This window comes from Eurytemora carolleeae, unplaced genomic scaffold (assembly GCF_000591075.1).
Source record: "Eurytemora carolleeae unplaced genomic scaffold, Eaff_2.0 scaffold1577, whole genome shotgun sequence".
Classification (NCBI taxonomy): Eukaryota; Metazoa; Arthropoda; class Copepoda; order Calanoida; family Temoridae; genus Eurytemora; species Eurytemora carolleeae.
In genome coordinates, this window is record NW_019397487.1 from 20,296 (window position 1) to 41,868 (window position 21,573).

General features: G+C 32.0%; 2 protein-coding genes across 2 annotated transcripts; both read right to left on the reverse strand.

Annotated features, from left to right (window-relative positions):
* Positions 1 to 9,095: 9,095 nt before the first annotated feature.
* LOC111714557 (uncharacterized) lies at positions 9,096 to 20,466 on the reverse strand. The gene is made up of 9 exons (XM_023489691.1): positions 20,363 to 20,466; positions 18,104 to 18,180; positions 17,571 to 17,622; positions 16,525 to 16,582; positions 12,735 to 12,794; positions 11,531 to 11,576; positions 10,953 to 10,987; positions 10,403 to 10,443; positions 9,096 to 9,324 (listed from the first exon to the last, which is right to left on the reverse strand). The coding sequence occupies exons 1-9, from the start codon at positions 20,428 to 20,430 to the stop codon at positions 9,267 to 9,269; spliced, it is 495 nt and encodes a 164-aa protein (XP_023345459.1). The 5' UTR covers positions 20,431 to 20,466; the 3' UTR covers positions 9,096 to 9,266.
* Positions 13,356 to 14,773, reverse strand: LOC111714555 (sequestosome-1). The gene has a single exon (XM_023489690.1). It carries the CDS (start codon positions 14,738 to 14,740, stop codon positions 13,481 to 13,483), a length of 1,260 nt encoding a protein of 419 aa, XP_023345458.1. The 5' UTR covers positions 14,741 to 14,773; the 3' UTR covers positions 13,356 to 13,480.
* Positions 20,467 to 21,573: the final 1,107 nt, after the last annotated feature.

Genomic DNA, 21,573 nt, shown 5'->3' on the forward strand with positions numbered 1-21,573 from the left:
AATATGAAATTTCTTGAACTGATAAACTTTAATAATATATACATTACAAAGAGCCATACAAAGGCCAAGATAAATACAAGTATATGACGTCGCGTACATCACCCCAGTATAAAAGTAGCATGATCCGTGCCGGTACAACACGTACTGTATATGCAGTCCATCGTACTGCCCAGTCAGGATACCGGTGTAGAGTAGACCAGTTTGAAATGCCTAGTCATGTACACTGGCAGACTTACGGCAAGAGTCAATAATGTTGGTCTATAGCTCTGGAGACAGGGACTAGCCGTCGACGTAGTCTGACTTTAGACTCCATCTGGTTAAATTTAAAATCACTAAAGCGTCGACGTAGTCTGACTTTAGACTCCATCTGGTTAGATTTAAAATCACTAAAGCGGCGACTTTGTGTGGACGGGACGTTTGAAATAAAAAACCCAATACAAGGTGCAGGGGAGATTACAGAGATCAAGATTATGCTGGTCTGGGGCTATTGACCCGCAGGCTACTATTGTTATTTAACTACCTGCAAAACGTATTAATATATTTTTGTAACCTTTAAACAATAAATTTCAGTTCAAACTAGATGCATAACTTAAAATTCAAACTAGTTTTTATCGTAAAGGAGTTATCCCTAATGCAGTCAAGCTAAGATAGCCTGTATAGAAGGAATAAGAGTTAGTGTATTAACCCTTAGTTTATCGTGAGAGACACCAGAGAATAAAAAATTAATATTATCTTTTAAGAGAGAAAGGATTAGCTGGGACTGAAATAAAGAGATATAGGACGGATATATTTCACGCTTAATCTAGTCCGACCTGTATTCAAAAGTTCCTTTTCCTTCAGGAGTTTTTGCATCATTCACCTCACCATCATAACTTCCTTCCTCATACCGTATCTTCATGTTTTCTGAAATATTTTTTTATTTTTTGTCAAAAACAAATAATGATAAGCAGTTTGATTTTGTAATGGAGTTCATTCATATTTTATTTGAAGTCAATTTGTATAACACACATGTCACGTATTGAATTATTGAATCATTTAATTATTTTAACAAAGGCCTTTGGCTTGAATCTTTGGCTTGAGTCTTTGGCTTGAATCTTTGGCTTGAGTCTTTGGCTTGAATCTTTGGCTTGAACCTTTGGCTTGAATCTTTGGCTTGAGTCTTTGGCTAAAGCTCTGATTTTCTAAACCATAATCTTTGAAACACTATGAATTCTGTTAGATCAAATATATCAAGTTTTAAATATGTAAGGTTTGCACCATCATGTTGCAAAGATTTAGGGATTATAAAATTTGAGTTTGTGGCAAAGACTCAATTCCTTTAACTAATGAAAAACATAAAATGTTTGGGGGGGGTCAATGTTACCCCCCCCCCCATGCCAAATGACCAACCAATGAAACACACAAAATATTTGGATATGTTCATTATACAGTTGTATTATGTATAAAGCCTTTTTTTAAAGTTAAAAACGTGACTTTTATGATATCTTCTTATTTTAAAATATTTTTTTTTTATCAAAAAAAATATAAATTGGAGACTTTCATAAAATGAAAGTCTAAAAATATCTAAAAATAAAATTATTTTTAAAATTTATGTAGAAGATTATCAGCAAAAGTTCCTCTTGTTCAATCTTAAGAAACGAAACTTGAAACATTTAAACATTTTTATCTGTTTGTTTTAAAAATTTTTTTAAAAGGTTAAAAATTCCAAAATTAATTTTGGAATTTGATTAAGAAGATTATTAACAAAGTTCCATTATGTTTGGTCAATCTTTAGAACATCTAAATTTTTTCAACTTTTTATTTAAAAATTATTTTTTGATCATAAATAAATAATATTAGGATGTAGGAGACCAATTCTGTTAAAAAATAGATTAAAAAACGTGACTGTTTAAAAAATATTAAAAAATAAATATTAATGTATGTTAGTTCAATCTCTTTAAAACTATTTTAGTTTTTTTTATTTCAAAATCATGTTTTTATCAAAAAAATGTTAATCCTGAAATGAAAGTCGGAAAAAATTGTAAAAATTATAAAACGTGACTGTGTAGAAAAAATCTAGAGATAATGTTAACATTTTTTTAAAAAATCTTAAAATAGTTTTTAATAATTTTTTGAAATTTATCAAAAAGTTGCGTCTATTTTTGTTCCAATTTACGGACATTTTGAACTTTAAAATGTTTAAATACATTCATTTTTCCCTTTAAATGTTAATTTTACATCCCGCTATTTAAATAAACATCCACATACATATCCTCAATTCTGCAGCTTTTATTTTTTAATAAAATATGACAGAAATATTTATCTGAGTAGAAAATATTTGATTATGATAATTTCTCTATTGTTTCTCATAACTTAGAAATACCCAAGTCACTTTTGCAGAAAAACTACAAATGAAATTGATCAGAAGAAGCTTTTAAGGAGTATAAAATAGAATACAACTAACTACCATTTGATTTGATTATACAGTCTTTGCAGACGGTACTTCATTTGAATAAGAAATATTTGTCTGAGGTACAATTACCTCGTATACAATAACCTATTCTGAATATTTCTTATACAAATGGAGCATGTATAATCATATTGTAGGGTGAGCCGCGTCAGTTGTATCTCTCTTTTATATCATACTCCTTGAGGGTTCCGTTGTACATCGAAAATTGCCATCTTTGCATGGAGGGTCACTTGAAATTATTACGCTTACATTTTCTTTTCTATATTTTTAAGGTTCTTTAAGGGTTTGCCAAGTCACCCCCAAATTTGAAAAGCTAGCTGCCCAATTTTCAAATTTTAACTTTTAATTAAAACAAGAAAATCTTGCTTTCTCTGTTTTACTTTCTACAAATTGATAATTTTTAGTCGCTGTACCCGCGGACTTATGCAGTAGACACAATGAAAAAAAAGACGCAGAGACAGAATTTGTCTCTTTTCAAGGCTAAGAAAAGGAAGATATAATCCTCTTTTTTACTTGCTGATCGGATTCAGAGATACCAAATATTTAAATATATTGTCAATCCATCCTAATCCAGAAATATTTAAATATATTGTCACTTTCGTAATCACGGCAATATTCCCTAATCAGATATTGTCATGTGAATCCTTTATATTACTAGTTTAACTTGTCAAAGTAAATAGAAATAGAAATTTGATATTTGCAATCTCTCTCTAGTATCTAGCTCTCATTCTCTATTCTTTCTACTATGACCGGCGTGAGCTAGCTGGGACAACTGCCTCTGTTTATATAGATCTGACCAGCCTACTAGCTGTATCAATCTATCTATCTATCTATCTATCTATCTATCTATCTATCTATCTATCAATCTATCTATCTATCTATCTATCTATCTATCTATCTATCTATCTATCTTTCTATATATCTATCTATCTATTTATCTATATATCTATCTAAGTTTTATCTAATCTATCTCTCTATATATTTAAAGTTTCAGCTGATCTCTATATATATCTATACAGTTATTACAGAAATATTCAACCGCGGGGTTCGGGCAGGGTTCTGCCTGGGTTCGAACCGGATATTTCTGGGCTCATGGCCGCATGCCCCCCCCCCTCCCTCCTGAGGCATAGACAACTCTGAAACCTACAGTCATCAAATTATTAGAGCAGTTTACTTCGACTTAAAAGTGTCGCACTCACAAATCCTTGATAGTATACATTTGAATTTCCGAGCCGGGTCAACCTTTTCGTTCCTAGTTTGTACTGTATCGCCCACAGACATTGGGTAAATAAGGCGGACAAATGACAGCACTAGCCGGTGCAACAAGGTTGACGCAGTCAGACTTTAGGTTGAATTTACTTTTATACTAAAGGGTCATGCAGAGGTGCGTGCTACGCTTTTCTTTAGGCCTAGACTATAACAGTTTAAAAATGTTACGCGCTTAAATTTAGCTTAAGTGTAAAAGAAGTAACTGACAAAATACTGCTTTATCTTTATGTTGCAGTATATTCCCATGTAGCATGCAGCATAAAAAAGATCACTTTTATTTATTATTTTCAATCATTTCTTCATTGGGTTAATCTCTCGTAAATTTATTCGAGTCTGTTTAAAACAAAACTATTTTATTTTTTTAGAAAACGTTTTTAACGGATTTCGAAAAATGTGAGTGGTGCGCGGCATTCTTAGATAGTTGCTCAAGCGACAAGAGAAATAATCAAATTCAAAACAAACTAATTAAAAAATATTATAAAATATAAACTATATACAAATGTGGCGAAAGATAATCGATGACTATAGGTTGTAATATCTGAATGATTTGTTTGAAATTAAATTGATTTTTTACGGTCTATAAGTCGTATGTTGCAATTTTCTCAATTTGTATGAACGCTAAGTTATTCGGTATGAGACGTCTTTAACAATTTTCTCCTTATAGACGCAACAGATAGAAATAAGATTAGTAGCGATCAAAAGCGCTTTTTTATCGCATTAAGCCTATACCCCCTTTCATTTTTCGCGAACACTTCCTTTAAAGAACACTGTCATCCTAGACAGTTTTGAAGTATTTTAGTCCAGGGTCACAAAATTATAAGTAATATCTATGGTAAGGTACAAATAGATTCTAGTACTACAGATGGCAACGTAGAATTTGTACACTCTCAGTAAAAATAGTGATAGTTTAATAATAAAGTGCTTAGCTCACACTAAAATAAGTGCAATTAAATGTATTCTTTATTTTCTGTTTTTACACTTTTTTATTTAATCTTGAAAAACATGTCAACTAATGTGAGAAAATTTCGTTTTTCTTGTTATATTTGAAACTTATGACGTCGTGTATAATTGGTTCATTTCTCTGTTGCCACCTATTGTACTTGATAATCTATTTGGTAAGGTGCATCTGCATACTCACTGCGAACCAAGATGTGCACGCAAAAATCGAGCAGTATTGTGCCAATTTTTTGTTTAAACTTATGCAATAAACAAGAGTTTTGCAGTTTTATAATGCTTATATGTAGGGCTACACAAAGGTATTTGTAACTTGGTGAGGTGAAACCAAAGCCCTGCCGACGCTTTAAAGTCAAGGCTGTCTAAACATTGGAAGAATGATTTTCATGATTGTCTAGATACCATTGTTCTTTCTCTTGCTTTTTTCCGACCTTGATTTTTGCATGTCAAAAGTACTCAAACTCTAGTTTTCTACTCCTAATGCCTTTGTAACCTGATGTTTGATATTTTTAAATATCGATTCTGCTAGATCAAATAGATCAAGTTTTAAATATCTACTAGGTTTACACCATCTGTTTACAAAGATGTAGGAATTAGAAAAAAGAGTTTTAAGCGAGTCCTCAGTTCCTTTTATTTCAAATTTTATTAAGTTTAATTTAGAAAACTGGAACAATTTAAATTCATATTAAATCTAAAATAATGAATAGTTTTTAATTCTCTATTTGGATTTGGTAATATTTAAATAAATGACAAGTTTTATATTGAAGATTTTAAATCTTCTGAGGACGAATTTAAAGAATTTGAGCCACGGCTTAAATTTAAGACGCGGCTCAACTATGGTTGGCTCCACTTAATAGTGCATTCAACGTTTCAAGATTTAAGTCTGCGCTCAATTGAAACCGAGTTTTGGTGGATTTGAGACGCGGCTCAAATTCATTTTATTCGGAATCTGAATCAGGACTCCCGACTCTCCATTCTCCAGCTTGCTACAATAGTTTCATAAAATTATTGTGTACACTGTACTTCATTATTGATACTCACTTTATGGTGAATTTTTTTGTCGTACTCTAAAGTTAGCATCGTGCTATAATGTAAATTAGCGATGTATTATAGCACCGGATTAAAAGAAAAAAAAATTTAGGATATTTCTAGAGAATTCTTTTTTTCTTTCTTTAAAATAAAAATTTAAGTAAAATTTTATTTCGATAACTACAACTTTTATGGGAACACTTTTGTTAAGTTTAAATATAATCCTACCCTCAAAGTTCTATTATTTTTTTCTTTTTCTTTTTTTATTTCTAATCTATTATTTGTATTTTCTTTTCTTATTTACACTTTTTAGCAAAAAAATATCATTGTCTATAATTTTAAAAATCTATTTATTTTTAATTTTGGTTTCTTAATGCAGGTGCAATTCCGCTGCAGGAAGATATATCAGAATTTAACACTTTCAAACCTAGAAAAACGACAATATCTTCCACATTTCTGATCAGGGTACCGTTGTAAATTGGATATTGCTGGAGGGTTGCTTGAATTACACTTGCAATCCCTTTAAAAAGAGCCTTTGTATAGTAGCAAGTCAGATTTACAACAATACCTGTTTTTACTTAGGACTTTTATAGTCTTATTCAAATGAAACCCTTGAATACAATATTTTGTCTCCAAACAACTCTATTTCAAGTTTTGCCAAGTTTTGTTGTAAATTGAAAGAACAAAAAATATTTTGCATAAAAAAAGATTTGACGACAGCATTTGCCTTATTAAAATTTGCAGTGTTAACTCAAATTTTTTAAAACTTATTTTAGGATTATAGGAAGCGTTTTTTTTAAATAGTTGAATATGTTTTACTCCAAAATTGTAAACAGGGCCGGTTTTCCTTTGAGACTAAACCAAGAATCATGATGAGTTTTCAAATCTTTTTTGAGCATTTTCATATTTCATCCTTTCGTAGTCACGTGACTTTGCCTTTACTTTGAAGTAGAAATATGCAAATTTGCTAAAAATATGATGTTTATAGAAATAAAAGGTCTGATCAAAAAGAAAGAGGTGGCCTTGTTTTTCTAGTTTTCAAGTGATGTATTTTGTAAAAGTGACATAAGAAATTATGGTGCCGGGACATGAAAGAAACCAGATTTTAGATAGATAACGTAAATATCTTTCTTAGTTTTCCTCAGTAAAAGGTTGAATGTCAGACTGTACCTTTAATCCTGTACAGAGTTTCCCTTTAATCCTAAACAGACTGTCCCTTTAACCCTAAACAGACTGTCCCTTTAATCCTAAACAGACTGTCCCTTTAACCCTAAACAGACTGTCCCATTAACCCTAAACAGACTGTCCCTTTAACCCTAAACAGACTGTCCCTTTAACCCTAAACAGACTGTCCCTTTGACTCTAAAAAGACTGTCCCTTTAATCCTAACAGACTGTCCGTTTAACCCTAGATAGACTTTCCCTTTAAACTTAAACAGACTGTCCCTTTAACTCTAAACAGACTGTTCCTTTAACACTAAACATACTGTCCTTTTAACCCTAAATAGACTGTCCCTTTAATCCTAAACAGACTGTCCCTTTAACCCTAGATAGACTTTCCCTTTAACCTTAAACAGACTGTTCCTTTAACTCTAAACAGACTGTCCCTTAAACACTAAACATACTGTCCCTTTAACCCTAAACAGACTGTCCCTTTAATCCTAAACAGACTGTCCCTTTAACCCTAGATAGACTTTCCCTTTAACCTTAAACAGACTGTCCTTTTAACCCTAAACAGACTGTCCCTTTAACCATAAACAGACTGTCCCTTTAGCCCTAACCAGACTGTCCCTTTAACCCTAAACATACTGTCCCTTTAACACTAAACAGACTGTCCCTTTAACCCTAAACAAACTGTCCCTTTAACCGTAAACAGACTGTCCCTTTAACCCTAAACAAACTGTCCCTTTAACCGTAAACAGACTGTCCCTTAAAGTGCTTACAGTCCTTAAAGTCCCCAACATGAATTGAAAATAAAGATATTTTCATAAAAGTCACATTTGAGATTATTAAGATAATCTACAAGATCAAATTTATTTTTTTGTTCTCTTTAAATCTATATTTAAGTGCCTACTTTAGAAAACAATATCAAAATAACTAAAAATAAAAAAGGATAAAAAATATGTTTTATTTCTTTGATCCTTAAAATATGAGTTAAGTTGTTGACGTGCTATACTTGAGTCTCGTTTATCAGAGAAATGTGTGTTTTATAAGTATATAAGTATCAAATTTATTTATAAAATATTCAAAAAAAAAATACAAAATTAAGGACTTGAGCAGGTTGTTATTTAAAAACCTCATATAATAAAGATTGTTAGAATATTTCAAATAAAATTAAGTTACACATTCATTGTTTACATTTTTATTAATAATTGGAGATGGATTGTGAGTATTTTTCGAGGATGACGTTACAAATTACAAATTGTAGATTTGTTTGTAATATCTGGATGATTTTTTAAAATTAAATTGGTTTTTACGATCCGAGGTGATTGGTGCAACTTTCTGAATTTGTAGTATTGTGGAGAATATTTTTAAAATTCATTTGAGACATATGCAACGTTTCAATGATGCATAATTACTGAGTTTGAGCGCAAGGTCGACATTCAAAATCATCCATCTGGGTGGTTACGTTTTTAGCATCGATTTGTTTTAAATTATTAAATAACGACGACGAAAAATGTATCAAAAATTCTACAGTAAACTTATGACAAGTTTAGGAACATATATTTCTCAATAGAAATTCCAGAAAATCTACAGAAAATGTTTGTGGACAATGAGACATTACAGAAACCAATAACTGAATAAGATTGATTATTTTCGATGATAAGAGTTAATTTTTTATTTTCTAAACCTGTTCCTAAAAAACTAATTAGTTTAATTTAGAATTTTTTTTTACATATTTTGTCTATGCTATTTATTAATTTAAAATATCGATTCTGAAAACGTAACCACCAAAATTCATGATTTTAAACGTCGACTTTGCGCACATACTCAGCAATTACACATCATTAAAACGTTTAACATGTCTCAACTCAACTGTCCTTGCCGGTCACTCCCTGTAAATGAACGTAGACTTAATTAATAATGGTCTGATATCCTGGATGACATAATAGAAACCTTGGTGATTGCTGATATCTGTTTTACATTATGCATTATAAAATACCATTTTTTTATCTGGAAGTGACAGAAAGTTTTGGGTTTTGAACTATGAAAAAAAGAGACTGTTAAGCCAGAATGTCAATTATCACTCCTATCTTAATATATTTTGGAATTATTGGAAAAAAAATTTTCCTCGCAATGCCTTCAATTTTATTTGCTACCAATGGTTTTGGGTTCTCATCCAGATTTTAAAACAGTTCTGTAGAAAAATAAATTAACTATAATAAAACGTGGTAAAATCTTTAACAAATATTATATATTTCAAAAACATAATTAAACATATATTTTCAAACTGTGTAAAGGATTTGAGAATACATATGGTTAACAATTATCATAATTACCAATTACTATCTTAAACATAAAATTGAACTTAAACGTTCAATTTTTCGATTTAACGAGTTTTGTTTCTATGTGCATGTTCCGTCTTGGGCCTTTCCTGATACCAGGTACAGTTTGAAGGGGCACCTAATTATTAATTTAATTATATTTTCAAGTCTAGCCGAACATGATGGCTGATGCACGAACAACATGAAGAAAATGGAGATTTAGAAAAACAGAAATGTTAAAATAATTCCAGCTGTTCTAATCTAATTAAAGAACTTTGATAAGATTAAAATTTTAAAAGCAAACATGTAAACATGTAAACATGTAAACATGTAAACATGTAAACATGTAAACATGTAAACATGTAAACATGTAAACATGTAAACATGTGTAAACATGTAAACATGTAAACATGTAAACATGTAAACATGTAAACATCTAAACATGTTATAAAATTATCTTTGTCCGACATAAAGTAGTGTCGAATTCTGACACAAATAATCAAAATTGAAGGTCACTTAAAATTACGTTTACAGTCCCTTTAAATTTAACAAATTCGTAAATATGGATAGATATGGATAAATATGGATAAATATGGATAAATATGGATAAATATGAATAAATATGGATAAATATGGATAAATATGGATAAATAGGGATAAATAGGGATAAATAGGGATAAATAGGGATAAATAGGGATAAATATGGATAAATATGGATAAATATGGATAAATATGGATAAATATGGATAAATATGGATAAGTATGCATAAATATGGATAAATATGGATAAATCTAGATAAATCTGGATAAATATGGATAAATATGGATTATATGGATAAATATGGATAAATATGGATAAATATGGATAAATGTGGATAAATATGGATAAATATGAATAAATATGGATAAATATGGATAAATCTAGATAAATCTAGATAAATATGGATTATATGGATAAATATGGATAAATATGGATAAATATGGATAAGTATGGATAAATATGGATAAATATGGATAAATATGGATAAATCTAGATAAATCTAGATAAATATGGATAAATATGGATAAATATGGATAAATATGGATAAATATGGATAAATATGGATAAATATAGATAAATATGGATAAATATGGATAAATATGGATAAATATGGCCGGATAAGTATGGATAAATATGGATAAATATAGATAAATATGGATAAATATGGATAAAGTACCTGGAAGGTCTTTTCTTAACCACCATGTTTACAACACCATCCTGTTTTTAGTTGAATTAGGACGATGATAATTTTTAGAAAATAATCTTATAATGTTTTTTTTATTATTGTATCAATACAATGTAGACGACTTTAGATTTCAATACACTGACACATGAACAAGGAAACAAATGGAAGCTGTCGAATAAAAAGCTCCTCTTTGATTACTTGTAAACTTGTAATTCGATTAAAGCTTGTAAACAATCCAAACCTAAATTAAAAAGTCGTCTTTATTGTATTGATATATCGCCTAACACTGTACTTTTTGGATATTTGAGTAAAAAAAAACTAATTTTAACCCACACAAAAAATTTAGCATGAAAAGAAACTCTAGAAATATTTGAAACAAGCATCGCATCATAATTGCAAAAGAATTTCTTTTTTTAACATATTTGCGACAACTTTTTGCAATTTTTTTCAAACATTCTTGAAAAAACATACATTGGATATTTTGACTTTTTAATACAATAATGGATTTGTTATATTTGTTGAGTAAAATAATACAACTATCCTGGATAGGTCCAATGCTCTCATGACAGATACCATCTGGAAAACAATATCATTTAATTTTTTTTTCTTCTTTCAATTAAATCATAAATAGCACAGATGTCGATATTTTCTGAAAAGAGCTGGGAACTGTGTTGTATTCTAATTATCCCAATCGTTTCGTTTTGATATTCATTGTGGGAACTTTTAGTTTGAGAATCAATGCGTTTTCTCTTTAATTTAGTTATTTTTCATTTGATAAAAGCTCAATTTAAACCCTGATCAAAGTTCTCTTCAATTCCTTATTAAAGCTTCCTTCCACCCCGGCCCTGATCAAAGCTCTCTCTTCAACCCCTGATCAAAGCTCCCTTCAACCTCTGATAAAGCTCTCTTCAACCCCTGACTGGTACGATTACTTTGCAGGATAATAAACAAAGATTAAATTAATCTGCAGATTAGCAAAAGATTGAGATAAAACATTGGTCTCGATATCCACAATACATGAGTTCCCAGCTAAGGATATATTCAGATATTATGATAAATAAAATAAAATTCATGATGGTTTAGATATAATAAAAAGAATTTGTTTGTTTATAAAGTTACCTGAGTAGACAGATTGGCCAAAATGACAATCACCCTCACTTGTCACCTAAATAATTTAAATACATTAAAGAAGTGCAATCAACAAAATGACAATCACCCTCACTTGTCACCTAAAGAATTTAAATACATTAAAGAAGTGCAATCAACAAAATGACAATCACCCTCACTTGTCACCTAAAGAATTTAAATACATTAAAGAAGTGCAATCAACAAGTCAAAAGTTAGAAGTCAAACCTCTTAAACCTCTGAAAGGAACTGTAAGCGTAAATACAAATGACTCCCATGCAAAAATTTCCGATGTTTTCCTGCAGTAGAAATTCGCAACTTACTTTTGTAGAGAAACCGTGATTTAGAATTTAAAAACATTGATATCTAATTCATACTTGATCAGACAAAACTTTAAAGGTATTATTGTGAATCTGGAATTCCTTTCTTGCATACAGAGGGTAAACTGAAATTACGATCACTTTCCGGCCATTTAAGCCTTTAGAGAGATTTAACCAGGGGGCGGAAACGTCATGTATGTGTGTCTGTACCAAAAGAGTGTGCGTAAGAAATACCGAACCGAAGGCTTGTACTGTAGGTATATACAGTACATAATAATCTCGGTATTTGTACAGTCTAGGAAAGTACATTTGTTTATTTTTAATTGTTTACTTCAAAATAAGTTTAATATACATGTCAAACTTTATTTATTTCTTTAAGTCAACAAACACTATAAGCCAAATTTTCATGCAAAGAATATAATTTGATTAAAGTTTACAATAAACTATGTGTTATTCAAGCTATAATTATAATTGACGACATTGTTCTGCAATTTCCTTGACTGTAGTCATGTTGTGTGTCTGCACTAAAAGAGTGTGCTTGTGAAATAACGAACTCGTCTGCAAAGCAGTGCGACTGGCTTTCTCATGCCAAACCAGTGCCATTTCCCTTCCCTTTATTCTTATTCCCTAGATTTAACATAATATTTAGATTTTCTCCAAGGTTGTATAATAAGGTTATATACTCTGCATGTGCGTTCTTCATATTCTGCCAATAATCAGAAACGTCAAATGAGAATTTTGAGTGTTCATTGCTATAATTGAACGACATTTCTGGCGCAACCGGAGTATCTAACTTTACTATGCAACCTTAGTTTTCCCTGAGTTTCTGCCATCTAATGGATGATTTTTTGAGAAATTAACTCCCCTTAGAATTATACCTGTAGATCACAAGATATAGCAGTTGTTGGTGCTTCACTACAGTACTTCCAATCAACTTCCTATTCAACATAAATATTATATTTATAGGTTTCAAAATATGTCCTCTTGTCAAACCTTGACCCCATTTTTTGTTTGGAAATCCACCAATAAAAACAGAAAATCTGCAACATTATAAATTTTCAGATGGCTGAAGATTAAAGAAAGGAAAATTAAAAGCTCAAAACCTCGAACGAAAGGGGCACAAAGCTCCCGTGGAAGATTAGCATATAAAAGTCATTATCATTAGCTTTGCATATATAAACAGTACAATATACATTGTACGATACATATTCAATGTCAATCTAGGTAGTTTTTAATTTGTCATGCTTATTTGGACACTCTGTAGTGTATATGTAGCTTCTGTTTTAGAGGCTACATTTTTCTACAATTGAGGGGTTATTTGAAATTGTTTCTGCTTACAACCTTTTTTCTTTAACAATTAAATGATTTTGGCCAGCTAAATAAAGTCCTCCCGACTAAGGTCATTTACTAAATTATTTTGGCTTGGCGATTAATACATTTGTTGGATTTCTTTTACCACAAATTCTTTTCTTTACACTTTTTTAGTAACATTACAAGTATTTTACTCTGCTAGCATATATTTTATTTGTTTAAGATTAAATATGACAATTTTTATATATAATGATAAGATAAGAATTAAATTTCTGGATCCAGTTTATGCACACATACTAATATCAACTCTTGTTTAATTCCCCTTCTTTACAGGTTGGAGCATATCCAGGACCTTTCCAATATCTCCATTCTTGGCCTCCAGAAGATTAGTCAGCCAACCTCCATCATTGCTAAATCCCATATTCATCATGGCCTCCAGTGCCACCTTGATCTTAGGATCTGGATGGTGGACAGCTTCAGTAGCAGTATCAGCTTTAGCAGAAGCAGATTCTTCCAACGGGGTACAAACCGGTACTGCCCAACCATCATCCACGGCTTGTTCAGGGGTAGAATCTTTAGATGTAGGTTTTTTAGCTTCTTCTTCCTTCTCAGCAGTAGAAGCAGCAGTGCTAGAGAAAGAAGTAGAAGTACATACACCTTCTGGGGTTTCCACAGAAACATCAACATTAATATCAAAGGGATCCAAAGCAGCAGCAATAAGATTTCCCATGTTCATCAAATTAGCAGTGCTAGGATCAGAAGTGCCAGAACTAGCAGCATCAGTAGCTGCTTTGTGAGCAGCTTCATGTGCAGAATTAACTTGAGCATAAGCAGCTTCATCAATCTCTGGTCCCATCCAACCGTGCATCATGGCTCCAAATGGGTTTGGACCCATAAACATGCCATTGTGTATGCCCCTCATACCACCTCTTCCTCTCATTCCTCCCCTTCCCCCCATACCTCCTCTACCCCTCATACATCCTCTTCCACCTGGTCCAGCAAACTTAATTTGATCTTCCTCTTTTTCTTCTCCCTTCTTTTCCTTCATTTTCAGGTCCATCCTCTCTTGAATCTTATGGAGACGCTTGAAAAAATGGCGAGGCCATTGTACTTGAGAGGAAGATAAACGCATCATGTTATGATCCTTATGAAGACCTTTGGCTTCACATCTTTCACAAAGATCATAATCAGGGCACACCATGCACTTGTACCTGCATCCGACTACAGGCCCTTCGCAACCATCGCAGGTCACTCCGGGATGGATTTCTCTAGTAGAACCATTATTCTTCTTCTCACCTTGTACTAGAATATTGATCTTGTTAACGGTTCCAGTCATCTCAGACAAAGCAATCTTCAGCTCCTCGTCACTAGCAATAGTAACATTATCTCCATCAGCATCAGTCCAGGTGATGCTGATATCCTTGCCACTGAGTTGAGGGAATACAACAACTAGCTTCTCCTTCAAGTTGTTGAAGTTGTTGCTCATGTCCTTGGAGATCATGAACCTTCTCACCTCATCCTCCCCGTTCTTCTCAAACCTCAAATATCCTTTGTATGAAATGTTGTCTGTCATCTTGAGGTTTCTGTCTTGACTGATAACTGAGAATGTGTGTGTGAAGCTTATATACACAGTATGATGAAATTTAGCTTTATCTCTGTTTCTAGGGTCTTCTGGTGGATTCTAATGAGCCTAATGATACAGCTGATATTGTGACTAACACCAGAGCAATGTAAGTTGATGTAAATCATCTTTAACAAAGAAAGGTGAGATGAAAAAAGAAAGACAGAAAAAAATTAGTCCTTTTGATAAATCCATAATTGACATTTAACAGTTGCAGTGTTTTTTTTTTCAATACTTTATTATGTAATGACCTATGAATAAAAACACTTGAAATTGTTGAAACAAACTTATAATTTCACCACACATTTCTTGCTAGAAATGAGTCATTTATAATTTTTTTTTAACGGCTGGTCGAAGTTTAAAAGTTTTTTCTAGAAAAAATGTTAAAATCTATTATTTTTGAAAATTCACCAATTTTAACCGAAAATCAGAGGATGCTTAAAACATGATTAAAAGATGGCGACTTTGGCACAAGGCTTCTAAAATGTTCCTACTTTTCTAAAATACCCATAGCCCTCCACTTAGGTATAAAACCGGGCTTTAAAACTAACTGTCTGAGTCCTCAAGTACAATGCCTGAATGAGTACTTTTTACTTAAAATAAACTAAATCTTTGTTTTGACCCACTTTCAGTCGTCAGATTTTGATAATTTTTTAGCTTTTTGAAAAGCATATGACACAAAGAAACGGATTATACAAGTTATTTGCATACAACTCGTCAAAAGAAATTTGCACAATTTTAATTTATCTTATATAATTACATCAGGTTATTAAAAAATTTGCACCATTTTTTGCATATTTGAAATGGCATGGTCAAAGGCCCTTTTCTAAAATGTATGTTTTATCATTTTTTGGAAATTTTTTTTCTAAAGTAGAGCATAAGAGCTTTTAAATTATGCACCATTTGTCATATTTGAACATCAAACATGGAATTTAGAGGGGGGGGGGGGGCCAAAGGGATAGGGTAAACATGGAATTTAGAGGGGGGGTCAAGTACTGCAGCAGGGATAGGGTTAACATGGAATTTAGAGTGGCGGGGGGGCAAATTGACCCCCCCCCACCAGGGATAGGGTTAAGATGGAATTTAGATGGGGGGGGTCAATGGGATAGGGTTAACATACAACTTTTAACAATTTAATATATAATATATAATTTGGTCCTTGGTGTAATGAATAAAACCCGATAAGAATTCCACAAAAAAATCGGCTGAAAAACCCTTATAGTCCAGATGATAAACATTTGAAAAATTGAACAAGTGCAGGATTCTAATTTCACCATGATTCTTATTAAGAACATTCTAGAACTCGAGTCATTGAAAAAAAGTTTATATCATTAGTTTTGAAAATTTGCTTAAAAAATTGCTTAGATTTAAAACCAAACGACATTTTTTAACAATAATTAAAGTATGTTTTTTTAATAAATCTATTCTTTGCGAGCAGCGTTTTGTCTTCTACTATAGTCTTACTTCTTATTCCCAGCTTCCTTTAAAGGGACTGTAAGCGTAATTTGAAGTGAACCTTCATGCACAGATGTCAACGGTACCCGGCCATAAAAGCTTTGTCTGATCAGGTATAAATTAGATATCCATATTTTTGTTTCTTTAACTTTTTATTTTCAATTGCGGTTTCTCTGCGAAAGTGGCTTGGCAATTTGTAATTTTTGTATGGAGGGTCACTTGATTTTAAGCTTACAGTCCCTTTAAATATATTTCGTTAATTAAAAAGTTTATTTAAATACCTCGTTTGAAGTTGAAGTTAGGACTGAGAAATCTCCAGTAGAAACATACTCCCCATCCCTGGAAACATTTATAAAAATATTTTCAGTAAAAAGTATGCAATATTTACCTAATACCTACCCTCCATTCTCTTTCATGATATTATTACTACGGTCCATCCCTGGTTAATAATTCCCATAAGCATTATTACAAATTGTAAATAAAAAAATAAGTAAATGGATAATCTGTGAAACCCACTATCTATTGTCTGTTTTCTTTTACCACAAAAGATGTTACCCTGCCACATATAAAATTTTTTCTTTTTTTTCCAAATCATTCAAGAAACCATTAAAAGACCACATTCAAGACAGAAGGCTCAATATAAGCTAGGAATAGTCATAATTGAAAGGTTTCAAGTCGTCTTCACAGTCTCATCCTTAGTGGGTGACCTTGTAAATACGGATGTATCGTAAATGTTATGTACATAACACATAACCCTGCACATAACCCTGTACATAACCCTGTACATGCGGATGTATTGTAAATGTTATGTACATAACACATAACCCTGTACATAACCCTGTACATGCGGATGTATCGTAAATTTTATGTACATAACACATAACTCTGTTCATAACCCTGTACATGCTGATGTATCGTAAATGTTATGTACATAACACGTTACCTTGTACATAACATGCGGATGTATCATAAATGTTATGTACATAAACATATTTAAAATTCAGTGATGGTGATGGACCAAACCTCTGTAGAGTAAAAAAGTAGATGTTAGTTCCACATATTTACACAACAACATATTTACACTATTGAACATACACTTCTAATTATAAATATAAAAATTGCTTATTGATGCTAATTTAGCGACGAAAAATCGCTTGTTTGGCAGTCATCCAAATAAGCGATTAAATTTAAGCGTTTTTTATTTAAAAGTTTAGAATGTAATGAAACAATCCAACGATTCTGGTGTGGTGCAGTGCAGGGCTGTTTCATTTACCTTTCACTTTATCAATTTTACAAAATTTAATGTTTTAATAATGTTTATGCTTACTTGACTCCTTGACAGATGTCCTTGTTATTTGACACAACACCGATAACACCATCTGAAAATAGAGAATTGTTTTTTCCCTATTGTGATATATTTTAGGTATATTTTTTGCCATTAGGAGGCTTCAAAAAAAGTCTGACGTAATTCAAAATTAAATCTTTCATTTTTGCAAAATTTTGATGCAAAATCAATCGATATAGTTATCGAGCAATTGAAAAAACTTCTGCCAAAGTTACGATTTGGCATTCAGTCAACGTCATATATATCAATACAATGAAGACGACTTTCGATTTCAATTTCTTATTTCTACCAAACTTTCAAGCAGCAAGAATAGCATGCCAAACAAACAGCTTCTCTTTGTTTACTTTTAAATCAACAGTCGTCTTCATTATATTGAAATTAACTACGACCACTACAGTATATAATACAAACAAATTAAAGAGAAAATAATTTTGAATTCAAATTTTAAATTTTATCATTCCCAACAATGATTAATCAAACAAGATGCCAACAAACCAAAAACAAAAAAGTTTTACCTGGAAACTTGCAAAAATACTTGAGTGTGTTGGTGTTGGCGTTTAGACCGAGAGCATTTGGTAGAATTTCTCCAGGGCTAAAAATAATCAGAGTTTAAAGGGACAATTCTCAAAATTGGAAAATTTACGAATATCTCAACAAATTTTATTGCTGTGAGAATTATTTTACTAAACAAATTGTTCTCATATTCCCAAAAAATGTAAATTATCAAATTCTTTAAGCTCTCACAGAAAAATGAACAGCTAAAACAGGTGCTTTTACACTCAACATGTCTAGGGTTGTAATAGCAGACTTTAAACTTTAAACTTTAAAGCCGACCCTGTCATGAAAATTGTTGCAACTTGTCCTAGCAGTCTAGAGATCATTGTGCCAGGATACTTTATATAAAGAAATGATAAAAAGCGGGACGAAATAAAGTCTAATTTCTTTCGTGTAACCCTGCCTAGTCACCTCCCCCTCCCTCTCCATTAAAACCTTGTGACCTCTATAAAAGAAAAAACCGGTTTGGTTTCTTCTTTGATCTTGAGAGAAATTGAAAGATAAGATTAGAAAAATTCAAATACGTTTCTTGATAAACTTCTAACAAAGAAAGAGTCTTCATAGACTTCTATTAAAAGGCGCACAATTTTTCAAATTTCCCGGCTTTTGATACGCCACTCTGGTTGGTTAAATTTTGTACGCTTTTCAGGATACAAACACAAGATTAGGTTAGTCTCGAGATTAAGAAAAAGAGAAGATCAGGCATTGATCTCGATATACACCATTCAAAAGTTCCCGGCTCAGCTAGAAAATCTAAAATATTTAATTCATCTTTGAAAATGCAAGGTTCCAAGGGTACTGTTGTGAATGGTGCCTACCAATCTAGTTATAGAGGGTATCATGATTTTTTCCCCCAAAACGGAACAACTGACCTACATTACTTCTTGTGCCCTACCTTAACAACTGACCTATTCATAAACACGTTTCGTATAGTAAATAGTAAATATATAAACAATACACTACAATATCAACATTCAACATATAATAGAACAAGGACCAACGGTATTGAGTCTTTGTCCAAACTCTGATTTTCTAATCCCTGAACATCTTTACCATCCAAAGTCGTATGACCTTGATAATTTTAAACAATGAATTCAGATCAAATAATTTAAGCTTAAAATCTTAAGATATTTGCAAAGAATTAGGAATTAGAAAATTTGATTTTGCTAATCGTCTAAGGAATAGCGATTCTCTTGTGTGTCAATTCAAGTTTCAGAGAAAAGGTTGAACATATGAGTTCTTACTAGGGCTGGGCACGTTCCAACTTTTTCTAACCGTTTCGTTAACGGTAAGTTCTAACCATAAAAAAATAGAAATTTCAGGTAGCCGTTAATTATAAAGGTAAGAACGGAACGTTCGTTTCGTTACAGGCATTTACAGTTTTTTTTTAAAATTACCGATAGTTAACGATCTCAATTTTATTAAGGACGTTAATGGAAAATTTTCAAAAATCGTTAACGGCTGCAGTTTGATACATTGTTAAGGGGGCAAACCGCAAAAAGGAAAATTCGTTAACCGTTAAAAAAATCATTAACGGTCTTTTGAAGAATTAACGGTGTTAACAAGTTGTTAAATCGTTAACGGCAACAGCAGTTGAACAATATTAATCCTTTTCCAGATATCCAAATCAACTGTGCTTATCCTATTCCAGATTCTTTCACTCCAAATTTTTTAAATCAAAATTCAAAAGTTGCCTCTATTCTCTATCCTCAGTATTTAAGGTTTTGAACACAGACGACATTTTTAAAAACATCAAAACACGCAAAAAATATATAAAATTATGCAATTCTCAGCGGAAAAAAACCAAATTTACCGTTTCAAAAAAACCTTTCTATTTTCGTTGTCAACCGTTATTTTTTTTTTCAAAAACGGCTAATACCTACCGTTAACGGTTTAAAAATAAACGGTTTTGCCGTTCGGTAAAGGACTCTTCCGTTTATTATCGAAAACCTCCATTCCGTTAACGGAACTTTGCCCAGGTTTAGTTTTGAAGCAGGAGTTTTCTGCCAAGTTTTGGACGAATGTTGAGATTAACCACGGGTGCTACCGGCACCTTTTACCCATTCTTCATGAATTACTTAAAGAAGATAATTTAACTCTAAACAATTTTGATGATAATGAGATCGCAACCATGATCAACTTTTATGTTCCGACTAGAAACTATATTTATACATTATACTTTATTCTTGTTTTTGTCTTATCATATTGTACCATTTTACCTGTTTGCCTCCCACTGGAGAGCATTGCTTCCTACAATTAGGCCCAGGGTGATAACAACGTTTAACATTTTATCTGGAAAAGAATATAGTTTAAAAACTAGAATTTGTTTTGTCCATGTCAGATATACAACGGTACCCTTGAAACCTTTATCTGATATATAATGTGGAAGCTCTTTTTTAGGAGTTTTAATGTAAAGAAGTTTTAAATTTTGATAATTAATAAATTCCTTGCGCCCGCAGTAATTCCTACTTTTGTAGAGAAACCAGGATTAGAAATCATCAGTTTTCAATATCTCATTGATACTTGGTCAGAAAAAGCTTTTAAGGGGTTCGTTGTAGATCAGATATTGCCATCTTTGCAGGGAAGGTCACAATAGAGATGCCCCACACAGTCCTTTTAGATAGAAAAAATCATTCGTATTGTTAAACTCAAATATAGGGTTAAAGGGAGCCGGTGTGGACCTGTAATGCAACTCTTGAAATGGTGGGTTACTTGAAATAAGTGTACAGTCCCTTTAAAATAGTATTTAAAAACTTTCTCTTGATCTGGAGAGGGTTTGTTAGGACCGTCCTGTTCCAGCTCCTTCAAGATACTGATTCAATCTTTAAATGCATGAGAGGGGTCAGGTAAGGGGAGGGAGAAAGGGAAGGGGGTGGGGAGAGGGGGGAGGAGAAGGGATAGTGTGGACTAGGTTGTCTCAAAAAACGGATATCCCAATATTTTTCCATTCTAGATTCTTCCCTAAGCCGTACACTTCAAACTATCAACAAGGAAGTGCTTCATTTTCAGTCTAATTTTAAATATTTTATTGTAACGTAAAATACCTTATCTACATATAAATTTAGCTTGTCTGTCTGTTTGTGTGTATCCAATAAACGTCAAAGCGGCAAACAGATCAAGCCCAAATTTTGTGTGGGACCTTACGTGACCCCAGAAAAGGTTTATGTATTATCAAAATTTCAAAAATTTGTGTTTAAAATATGCGCAAAAGAATATTATTAAATCCGCAAACTTTTTTGTTTGTTTTTGTTTTATACTTTACAAAGAGAAAATGCTTACAGGTAAAGCAACAATTAAAAGTTGAAATAGAAGATGGGCGCCAAGTGCCCTAAAAGCCTAGTTTACTTAAATATTTAAAATGCAAAACCCAACATAAAAGTAAAAAGTAACAAAAACGAAAAGTCAACATTTAATGGATTAATATGGGTCA

Bases quoted from the DNA above. Each gene is read 5' to 3' on its own strand.
- LOC111714555 (XM_023489690.1), bottom strand. From the start codon at position 14,740: ATGACAGACAACATTTCATACAAAGGATATTTGAGGTTTGAGAAGAAC.
- LOC111714557 (XM_023489691.1), bottom strand. From the start codon at position 20,430: ATGTTAAACGTTGTTATCACCCTGGGCCTAATTGTAGGAAGCAATGCT. The intron at 12,795-16,524 runs GTATTTAAATAA...TATGTTGAATAG, and splicing joins TAACTTCAACTTCAAACGAG to GAAGTTGATTGGAAGTACTG. The intron at 11,577-12,734 runs GTATAATTCTAA...TAAATTATTTAG, and splicing joins CTATATCTTGTGATCTACAG to GTGACAAGTGAGGGTGATTG.